At 32.7% G+C, this 11,895-nt stretch overlaps 3 protein-coding genes across 5 annotated transcripts in view; 1 reads left to right on the plus strand and 2 right to left on the minus strand.

Moving 5' to 3' along the window:
• Positions 1-1,561, minus strand: part of LOC108760432 (uncharacterized) — a 4,205-nt gene extending 2,644 nt beyond the window's left edge. The window contains exons 1-2 of one of the 3 annotated variants that reach the window (XM_018506421.1): positions 1,329-1,380; positions 998-1,069 (exon numbers count right to left, since the gene is read on the minus strand). In XM_018506421.1, the coding sequence (XP_018361923.1) occupies positions 998-1,003 (6 nt within the window). In that variant the 5' untranslated portion in view covers positions 1,004-1,069; positions 1,329-1,380. Of the gene's footprint in view, positions 1-997; positions 1,070-1,233; positions 1,309-1,328 lie in introns of those variants that run through there. The other 2 variants (XM_018506411.1, XM_018506402.1) reach the window with 2 other exon arrangements.
• Positions 1,562-7,831: 6,270 nt separating this feature from the next.
• On the plus strand, positions 7,832-9,175 carry LOC108760426 (zinc finger protein 622). The gene is made up of 2 exons (XM_018506390.1): positions 7,832-8,524; positions 8,691-9,175. Exons 1-2 carry the CDS (start codon positions 7,891-7,893, stop codon positions 9,173-9,175), a joined length of 1,119 nt encoding a protein of 372 aa, XP_018361892.1. The 5' UTR covers positions 7,832-7,890.
• A 1,064-nt stretch (positions 9,176-10,239) lies between these two features.
• The window catches only part of LOC108760543 (dopamine N-acetyltransferase), a 4,525-nt gene continuing 2,869 nt past the window's right edge, over positions 10,240-11,895 (minus strand). Inside the window, exon 3 of the mRNA XM_018506567.1 lies at positions 10,240-10,996. Coding sequence (XP_018362069.1) covers positions 10,838-10,996 — 159 coding nt within the window. The 3' untranslated portion in view covers positions 10,240-10,837. The remainder of the gene's footprint in view (positions 10,997-11,895) is intronic.

Below are 11,895 nucleotides of genomic sequence, written 5' to 3' on the forward strand. Positions count from 1 at the left end.
AAATAAAATGATTTTTTTTTAACCGACACAGAATAGTAATTGCGAGTGATTTCCGTTTCTCAGCAAAGCATCTCACTGGCGATCATTACTTTATGTATAATTTTTTTCTATCTTTTCGACTGCTTTCATCTAATGTAACATCTCTTGTATGTATATCTGAAGAAGGCTCAATCATGAGATCGAAACATGTCATATTTTAATCGATTATAGAATATTATATTAATCATATTTTCTTTTGATTTTTCATGTTTTAATATACTTTATTATATTTGACTCTTATGTGCCCTTTATTCTCTCATTACAGAATAGTAATGTGTATAAATAATTTTTATTTTTTTTCTATTATATTTTTAATGGAACAAAGTACTCATATTATGTTTTTACACACACATACATTTTTATATGAAGTATCCTTTGTAGTATTAGAATAGTCAGTATATATTTGTTAAAATAAATTATAAAATCGGTATATTACTGTCATCTCAAATTTGCCAAAATGAACTGAAGTCACTAAAGTCAATGAAGTATATTATGTCACAAAGCGTCGTCTATAATAAAATTTTAAGGCGTAAAACTTAAGCTTCAAACTCTAAGTCATAAGAAATTGGCCAATTATAGTCGAATATAAGGAGAATAATTAGCTATGGTTGGTCAATTTCTTATGGCTTAAAACTTAAAACTTAAGTTTTACGTCTTAAAATATCATTGTAAATTCTGCTGAAGTTAAGATTTTGGATCTGTTTTTTTGTAGCTAAGTGTACATTTTTGGAATTTAAAGTGAGATAGGTATGTGTTTAATATTTGACGAAAGCAAGAAAGAGAATTCTAGTGCAGTCTAGTGCAAGAATAAAAAACAAACATTATATTTCCAGATTAAGTGGTATAGCAAAGAGCATAAACATGCATTATATAAAATTCACAGAAATTATCAGATTTAATGAAAAAATATTAATAATTAATAATTATTTATTCTTTAGTCAAGTATTATTTCACTTACTGTCATTTGAAATGTATTCGGCTGTACGCGTTTAGAAAAGAATTTCGTGGATCTGGGATATCCCTCGGCCACCTGCAGAAATGTTGTGTGTATGTATAAGTGGTATGTGCCGATGTGTATGTATGTGTGTGGGTGTGCGTGTGCGTGCGTGACGTCTGTTCTTTATTTATAGAACTCCAAGGTAAATAAACATTATGTTAAATGATTATAAATCCCCTTATTGATTAGACGCTAACCTATACGTCTCAGATCACAGGCGAGCGTCGCATCAATCACAATGTTGAGTGTGTCGTACTCATAGTCAGTATTATCGATATATATTATTATTTACCGAATTTAAACCATTTCTTGTCTCTATAATCGCCACGCCATGAACTACGAAAATTCAAAACTCTGAAATTCGCGACGTTTTTAGACGTTTCACAAACTCCACTACTCGATCTATTTCCTCTGATTCCCCTCGTCATCCCTTTCCCATGTTGTAATGTTTATAGTGTTTATACAGCCGAATATGGCTGCATTCGGGGAGATGTTATTCGGGAAGACCACTGACTTAAAGATAGCAGACAAATTGAATATTTATGATTTTATTTATGTTTATATAACTTGGGAATCGTTTAGGGAAATTTAGGAAAAGTATTTAAACATTTGGATAATGGCACCGACGAGATACTAATAAAGATGGTTGGTGCATATAGAAGTCGCGTGCTTGTTAAAATTCAAGATTAAAGAGTAAGGAACTAATAGTACGGTAATAATTTCATAATTTATTAATTTCGTAGAATGTCCATGTATATGTATACATTAAAAACTTAGTAATACTCGATTTTTATTTAAAACTGTGATTTAATGTTATCATCCGAGTTTGATTATCGATAGAGACGATAACTGCAGAGAAAAAATTATAATTTTTCAGCAATATATAGGTAAGATATTATTTATTATAGCATTGAAAGTATGAATACTTACAATATTAAGAATCTTTATTTTAAACCGCATATGTGAGAAACACAATCAATACTAGAAATTAAAAATTCCTATTATGGTCGAAGCTGGATCTTCATTTATTAATCATTCATTTATACATTTATATTAACAGTTTCAACATATTAACATCTTTATAATATGATGACTTGATGGTAGCATCAAATTATTAAATTGCTTGTTAATTTAATTTACTATAGTAGTTTTAATTGCGTTTATGCGGGGTCTACAATAGAAGTCGTAGCAGTCGTAGGGTCTTAAGTCGTAGAAAATTGACCAATCATAGTCGATTATTCTTCTCATATTCTATTGTGATTGGTTAATTTTCTACGCCTTAAGACTCTACGACTGCTACGACTTCTATTGTAGACCCCGCTTATAGTTCAGAAAAACAATTCGGCGTGCAGTTTGAAGACTACAATATGGTATATATGCAAGTACATATATAGGATGCGATCCACTTCACGCTGTAAATGTTTTGAAGCATTCTTTGATTGGTCAATTCGAAAAATTCTTTCTTCTGATTGGTCAACGAAGTGTTTGCAGCGTTAAGTGGATCACACCTATAGTGTATATAGAAATTTAAAATTGAATTATTTAAAGCAATAAAGAGCCAGCTTCGACCGTAATAGGCATTTTAAATTTTTAGTATGCATACTTATTTGTACAGGATTTATGTAATAAAAAATCACGAATTTAATAATGTATCATCGAAGTATTTATGTTAATATAAAATCATAATTTTTTATTAATTGTCGGTAATATTATCGTTCTTTAATTATCCCTGGACCTCTCCCGGGCCCCATTGGGTGCGTTCGGAAATCCTATTCTGAGTAGAAATGTTACCAACCGCTGTTCGAAAATTGACTCGGGTTTTGCAAAATTGACATATTATTTACGTTTGAGTAATATTACTAGATCATACTCTAAAGGTGCAGACACATGGAGCCGTCAAGCGTCAAGCAGCGGAAGCAGCAACCAATCAGCTGGACGATACTGGTAGTGGTGTAAAAAATATTTTTTACGCCACTGCATTTATCGCCTCGCTGATTGGTTGCAGCTTCCGCTGCTTGACGCTTGAAGCTTACATGCGAATGCATCTTAAGGTACATTTGCGTGCAAGCGTCAAGCAGCGGAAGCAGCAACCAATCAGCTGGGCAATTTTTATTGGTATATCCACACGAACTTGCATAAATATATGCATAAAGAAAATTATCCAATTGCAGTTCTCTTTTAAAGTCGTTCATAAAATGTGATTGGATACTTTTCTTTATGCATACGTTTATGCGGCTATGCAAGTTTGTGTTGATATACCTTTACAGTGGCCATCCGACGAGATATTAGGTCTGTTTTTTATTGCCGCACTTTCTGAACAAGTACACACAGTGCAATAAGTTGAAGTGAAACAAATATACGTTTGTTAAACTTTAACTTATTGCACTGGTTCAAAGTGCAGCTATAAAAAACAGACCTATTATTAAAGACCGTCAACCCTGGGCAAATTTTCGGCGGTATAAAAAGGGCCCCAAGGGCCCGGAGATAATTCAAGAACGCTGACATTACCGACAATTGATATAAATTTACTATTATTAACATAAATATTTGGCTCATGCATTATTAAATTCATGATTTTTTTATTACATAAATGTCCCATAAGTAAATATACATACTTGTAAAGCTGTAATATCCTATATATTGCAAAAAAATCACAATTTTTTCTCTGCAATTATCATCTGTATTGATAATCAAACTTTGATGATAACACTGAAATCTCAATTTTAAAGAAAAATCGAGTTATAAATGCATAAATACATCTACTAAACTAATAAATCATAAAATTAGTACAATATTATCAGTTTTTAACTCTTAATCACTTCAATATTCACAAGGACGCGAACTCCCGTAAGGATGTCGGTCTTTAATAGTATCTCGTCGGTGCAGTGGCGTAAAAAATAATTTTATATTACTGCCCGTATCGCTCAGCTGATTGGTTGCTGCTTTCGATGCTTGACGCTTGACGCTTACATGTGAATGCACCTTAAGACGTAAACTTAAGCCGATGAGCCAATCTTAAAGGCCCGTCTACAATTTTATTCTTCTCACATTCGACTGTGATTGGTCAATTTCTTACTCTTACTTCTTACTCCGTGTATTGTAGACGACGCCTAAGATATAAATTAAAATATTTATATTTTATTTTTCACTGCAACGGAAAATGCAAAAAAAAGTTGGCCAACGTTACACGGTGTTCCCAAGCGGTCACCCATCCAAGTACTAACCGTGCCCAACGCTGCTTGACTTCAGTGATCGGACGAGAACTGGTAGTTTAAGCGTGGTATGAACGTTGGCTGGTTGCTTGTATTATTCAGAGTCATTTTACTTGGTTTTAATCCGAAAATAAGATTTTAGAATAGAAATATAAATATCAATAATTCTAATTGAGTGGACTCCAATATTCGAGTACTTGGATAATAACAATTATATATATAACCGCTTGATTGTTTGACACAGTAAAACGGTTATACATATAATTATTATTACCGAATAATACTCGAATACTGGAGTCCAATAAATTGGAATCATTTATATTTATATTTCTAAAATCCTTTTTTCCGATTAAAACCAGGTAAAATGTCTCTGAATAATGCAAATAATCAGCCAACGTTCATACCACGCTTAAACTACCAGTTCTCGTCCGATCACTGAAGTCAAACAGCGTTGGGCACGGTTAGTACTTGGATGGGTGACCGCTTGGGAACACCGTGTAACGTTGGCCAAGTTTTTTTTGCATTTTCCGTTGTAGTAAAAAATAAAATTTAAATATCTTAAGATGTAAATTAAGATATTTATATTTTATTTTTTACTGCAAAAACGGAAAATGCAAATAAAATCTTGATCAACGTTACACGGTGTTCCCAAGCCGCGGTTACCCATCCAAATACTAATGCTGAATTCACACTGCATCCGATGTGCGTCGTACGATGCTCTGCCACCATTCAGAAAACAGGATTCCGATGGATTTTGCTTCGTATCTTCGGAATCCTGTTTTTTAATTGGTTGCAGACCATTGTACGACGCAAGTCGGATACAGTGTGAATCCAGCATAAACGGTTATGCATAAACGGTTATGCCCAACGGTTGGGCACGGGCCCAATGTTGCTTGACTTCAATGATCGGACGAGAACTGGTAGTTTAATCTCGGATTTACAATGGGTGCTTTCCAATTATTTAATACATCTTAACACAAACGTACACAGAATGCACAAAGTGTAACGTTGTGCACGATTCAATTGGAACAGAATGTGTACGCTGTGCACGGTTGAGATCCGTTTCGGTTAGATTAAATGAATGCTTTCCATTTGATGACACAAGTCGAACGATGACACAAGTGTCGTTCTATCTTTGTCACTCTCTGAATATCAACAAGGATAAAACGACGCTTGTGTCGACTTGTGTCATTAAATGGAAAGCACCCAATATAGCTTTTTTTCGCCTATATTAATTAACGAAAGTAAATAAAAACGCCGACCACTCACGTCTTCCAACTTCATTTAGGATCTTTTTCACCAATACCAATTCACTTAATCAACTGATTAGTCCATTAGAATTGACCAATCGAATCTATCGTCAAACAAAATGACAAATGAGATTGGTCAATTCCGATGGACTAATCGATCGATTAAGTTAATTGGAGTTGGTAAAAGAAACCCTTATAGCCACTGTAGTTAGTAATATGTAATTGTCACTAGAAAACACAAGTTTACCTAGCCCTCGGCTGAGTACAAAGGGTTGATTCTATAGGTCTGTTCTTTTTGGCTGAACTTTTGCACCAGTTCATCTTTCTTCCTTTTCTCTCCAGGAAGAAAGAAGAGGAAGAAAGATGAACTGGTGCAAAAGTTCAACCAAAAAGAACAGGCCTTATATCTTTAATCAAGGTGAAAATTACAAAAGTGAGCAAATTTACTAGGTGTTGACCAATGAAATTATCAGTATTCTAATAAATTCACTAACTTTTGTAATTTTCACCTCGTTTCAAGATACAAAATCGACCCCCAGATGTAGTGTTGTGTCGACGATAACTTACAATTAGAACGCAATTTGTGTCGCCGCGTGCACGAAAGTGTCTAAGGACATTGCAAAGCACTCAATACGTGTTCTAAGCTTTAAGCTGTAAGAAATTGACCAATTAGTTCGGATTTACAATATCTGTTCTTATCTAACATATGCCAGCAACATTTATCGGGTGGCACTCAGTTGGATACGGCTCAATTGGACATGAGCCACTCACAGCGCTTGAGACTACAATACTCCTAAGCACCGGTCGCTGTGATTGGTGGTGTCCAATCGAGCCGTGATCAATCTGGATCACCCCCATTTATCGTAAGACCGCGCAACTACTGCTACTCCGAATTTCGGCTCTGTTGACAGTCCCAGTCTTCGCAAAGCACCTGTATACACGTATTTTCTATTTGGTGGTAATATTTCTTTTCTAGACTTTCAATCTTATAATGTTTTCGGCCCGATCAGGTTTACACCAACCTGGGTTGGAATAATGGAGTTTTGTGCTCTCCTATTGGTAAGTTTATAGAACTAATAGCGTTTTCGGCCCGATCGAGTTTGCACCAACCTTGGTTGGATTAATCTTTTCTATTGGTTGACGTCACCCGCTCTACCAATAGGAGAGCACAAAACGCTATTAATCCAACCCAGGTTGGTGCAAACCTGGCCGGGCCGAAAACGCTATCAGTATCGTTCGTTTCAATAATGTGATTTCAGCTGCACGCTTATTTTCAAGATATGGGGGAGGGCTCCGATTGCACACATCGCATATTATACACATGTATCGCTGATTGGCCAATTTAAAAATAAAATTATCTCGTTGGCAAAATAGTGAAAAATTACTAGGCACCAGTTGATATTAGTGGTGTGTACAATCAGAACTGTAGGCAAACGGGATCCTCCCGAATTTTTAACGAATTTTAAACTTTTTTTGTATTTTTTCGTGAAATCCAGTGCAGCTGAGGTCCTGTTTGTACGTATTTTAATTTAAGTAATAATACTTTTGCAATCCGTACATCCAATATGGAGATTTTTCACCGAATGGAAATGTGATAAAACAGGAGGCTTTAGCATCACCTTAAACGCCGCTCTCTATTAGCCGATCGCGCGCGCGACGTCAATTGGTGGAGCAAAAGTAGAGGGGTAGATTCTCGATCATTCTCGATGTGTCTGAGCCGAATGTGCATCTCTGGCATCTCTGCATTCTCTGTTCCAGAAAAGTATTGTCTATGGTCTATGCTAGTTACTCTGGTTGTTTGGTGTGTACTGTATGTCTGTATAGCAATCTGTGGTTTTGACAAGAGATAAACTTTTTTATTTTACATGAAAACTGTATTACAGTTACGTAACTTCTTTTATCAATTTTTTCTCAACATATCAGATTAGGTAAGTGAAAAATTGTCACATAATTGACAAATCAGCATCACAACTTCATTTTTTTAAACGATAATTCACCTAACCTCTAAAACCACGTGGTACAATATGTAGTACAATATGTAGTATTGTTATTTTAATCAAGGATTTATCAAGTTATTTTCGCATATATGACGCTTTGTTTGTTATCACGATCTTTTTTATGATTTTGATTAAGTTAACACAATAGACTTTTTATATACAACGAAATATACATATATAAATATAAATTTTGTATTGATTTCTATGTATCTTTTGGCAAAAAATGTTCGTTAAAAGAAATAAAATTGTTTATTTTATTTGAAAGCTAAATTGCAATTATGTAACTTTTTTTTATTGTTTACTAATAATTTTATCTTTTTTTTATATGGCAGAAATTTCATAAAAGATTAATTAGAATTATTTAAAAAAAAAGTAAAAGAAATATAATACATACAATGGAGAATCTGCATCAAGAACACTTTACATGCTGTACATGCAAAGTAAAGTTTACAGATTTGGCAATATTTAAACATCATTATCGTAGTGAATGGCATAGATATAATATGAGTACAATAGTAAATGGATTACCTTCGATCACTCTTGAAAACTTTGAAAAGAAAGAAGCGATGCATCGTGAGAATAACGCAAACCAGATTAAGAAAAAGCAGGTTTGTGAAGTCTGTCGAAAGAAGTTCAACAATCAGAAACAGTACGAGAATCATTTGGCCTCGAAAACTCACAAAAAGAATTTGGAGCAAAAAGACAATACAACTGTAGCTTACAGCAAAAAGTCGTCAAGCATACAGGATTCATCCAATAAGAATACGGACGACATTGAAACAGATTCGGATGTAGAATCCTTGGATTCAGACGAGTGGTTCGAAGACTTGAAGTATCAAATTATTTATGATAATTGTTTATTCTGCGATTATCATAATAAATCCATAGAGTGCATTATGATACACATGGAGAAGAAACATTCGTTTTTCGTACCTGATCTTGAATACTGCGTGGATCTAGGTGGCCTGTTAAAATACTTGGAATATAAGATATGTACTGAATTTAAGTGTATTTGGTGCAATGATTCAGGTAAATAAATCATTCTTTTTTTGTTAGTTACTTTCTCCATTATTTATATATATTATATTTGATTAAAATAAAAGAATTAAAAATTTGAATCGAACAAAAAGAATCACAATTATAAAAAGTTTAATAATAAAGTAAAAATCAAGTAAAAATTTGTATATTTTTACAGGAAGAAAAATGCGAAGCACACAAGCAGTAAGGATGCATATGATCGACAAGGGCCACTGTAAAATGTTGTTCGAAGGGGAGACAATACGCGAGTATTCATCTTTTTATAATTACTTATCCAGCTATCCAGATGCCGAAAATGCCGATCCAGATGAAGAAGTGTTGGATCTAGAGGTTTTAGACGACGAGGGTTACATGATGAAGCTACCGTCTGGCAAGTCGATCGTCCACCGTGATTTGGCACTTTATTATAAACAGAATGTACCTGTGGGAATCACAGCGATGATAAAGGACTCAGATTATTGTCGACGCAAGCGAATACATAAGCAAATATCGTTTGGGTCTGAGGAAAGAAAACTTGAAGTCGCCCGGATTACAGCACGAGACATTCAAAGCTTCCAACGAGTTCAAGCCAAGTACTTAATGCAGCTGCAAGTCAAACAAAACAAGCTACAGAAATATTTCAGACAACAAACGAACTTTTAACTATATTTAATGACTAAGTATAATTAGATATGCATAATTTTTAGAAAGTTGTAAGTTATAAAAAATAAAATATGCATTTAATAATATAAAGTTGATTATCCCTGCACCATTACATTTTATTATCACATTATTTATAAGTACAACAAAAAACGCAACTTATATAACTTAATTACTCATCTAAATGGATTTTATTCTAGTTTTAATCATTTAATTCTCATTTAAAATCAGATTTAAATATTAGACACGCCATAACTTCGCGTCCTTTCGATTGCTAAGAAATCGAAATTTATTATTTTTGAAGGATACATCACGTAATACAAATTATTATAAATCACTTTATAATTCGCATTTTACGGATGTTCTTATAAAATAACTCGTGTATATTTTATAAATACTCTTTTGTAACACGTTTCACCGACAAAAATATCTTCTATTTTTTTCTCGAATTTTTTTTTAAATTTATATGGACTCGTTATATCTAGAGCAATATCTCCATATTACGACCGAAGTCGCCGCTTTCGATAGAACGTAACAAATATATATATAAGTTAGAAAAAGATCTTATACATCATCGCATTTCGCTGATGTTCATATGAGAAAGAAAGAGTGAGGAAAAAGATATAATTGGATGTTCACCTCATGACTACAATTCACGGTGACTTCAGCGAATCACGAAATGTAAAGACATTTAATAGTATTTGGTACTTTGATATTTTATGACTTTCTTTTTGTTTCTTTCTATTAGAAATTCATCAGATCAATACTTTGTTGTAATTCATGCTTTCCTTTTAACCTTCAGATATCTTCTCTGAATTCCTGTTACATACATGCATATATAGATACTCCATTCTTTTTTAAAATTAATTATGAAAAATATATATATGTATATAATTAAAAATATAATATTGCTAATAATAGAAATGATAATATTAAAGTGTTTTGTTTTCTTAGAAAATGTTCCAAAATTACTTGTTCCAAGATTGTTGTAATACCTATAACGGGATTTTTAGAAAGAAGATTCTTATATATACATATATATTTTATCGTTCAATTAGATTTGATCATTGGTATTTACGTTTGTTTTAAATCTTTATGATTTTTAATAATATGTATATAAGAATTGAATGATATACACGATTTTACATTTCGTATTATATCTTTTTTACTATAATAGATTTGACTTTTAGAGTCGTGTTGACTTCCGTGTAGAACAGAAATAAAAGATCCGAATGTGAGACGTCTATCAAACGTCTAAATGGACGTCTAAACATTTGATAGACTTTATAGCTGATTCGCCCATTCGCTGTGTTAAATTATTCAATTTCATTGAATAATTGTTCTTTGTTTCCGTTTCTCTTAACAACGAACATTCCTTCTTTAGAACACACAGGGGCAGTAATACCGGATACCATTCGGATACGTTTCGACACGTATTACGTGAAACGCATAATACACACATTTCTCTTTTGTTTTTAGATAAATATTCTATGAGAAGATGTCACGTCATTCGTGACATCGAGACATACATTAAGTGCTGTTATTGTCACGACACGACGATGATACATATATCTTTTATCTACTTTACGCTTTACGGTTTCGTGTGTGTTGACGGTTTAATTTAATTATAAGCTCTCCAAGCGAGCGGACTTTCTCATTTTATCTTCAATCTAACAACTTCACCATCAGTTTTAACGCCTGATGGGGCGGCGCCGGTCTGATAGACTTGTCCAATTCCGTGTACGGGATTTCTGCTTCCACCTGGTAGCCGTGCTTCAGATAGACTTTCAGTGAGAATGCACTGGTTGCATCAGCCTTACACACCTGTGGTGATATGCTGTATCAGATTTGTTTTTCATTCTTCTTTTATTAAATTTTATTTTGAATAAAATTAAAAGATCTCATTGAAGGTCTTTTGGAAAAGTTCCTAAAATAAGTGGATTGAAACAAGAAGTCCCTTTGATAGATAAAAATGTTTTTGAGAATTGTGTATCTCGTTATCAATTTTATTTGATTTTTACGATAAGCCTTTTTTCCTTGTAATCAGCTTAATAATATAGATAAACAATCTGATGAACAAATCCATTTAGTTTTCATTTTTCTAACTTGTAAATATTGAGAGATAAGAAACGGAAATAATAATTAACATTGCCGATTTTATGGTATAGATATTATCTATATATCAGTTACTTTCCTAGAATTATATATAAATAGTTAAGATACTTCTAGAACTGACGTCATTCGATAAATTAATAAATAATTTGACTACTAAATTTTGAAAATTAAAAATAAAAATAATTATTGATAAATTAATAGATACATATAATATTCATTTTTTTTATATTGATTTATATATTATCTACTCTATCACATTTATTCATATTATTTATTAGTTCATATTAATTTATTTATCATGTTAATCTGATCCTTTACTGTGAAAGGGAATGTACATATGAAAATGCAAAAAATACCTTTTAAGAAAAATGTGCGAGCGATAGATTGTAATTATACCTTGTGAAGAAGTAAACAAAAATTATCCCATGCATATTAACTGAAGAGCATGCTGAAACAAAAGGAAAGGGTGTGCTGTATATGCAAACCAGTGATCACGCCAACGCAACAATTTTAAATTAATGAAATAAAAATAAAAAACGCGAAATTTCTTTATAACATGTAAAATCGATAAAATAACTTCATAAATATATATTATATATATATATATA

This window comes from Trachymyrmex cornetzi, unplaced genomic scaffold (assembly GCF_001594075.2).
Source record: "Trachymyrmex cornetzi isolate Tcor2-1 unplaced genomic scaffold, Tcor1.1 scaffold108, whole genome shotgun sequence".
Lineage (NCBI taxonomy): Eukaryota > Metazoa > Arthropoda > Insecta > Hymenoptera > Formicidae > Trachymyrmex > Trachymyrmex cornetzi.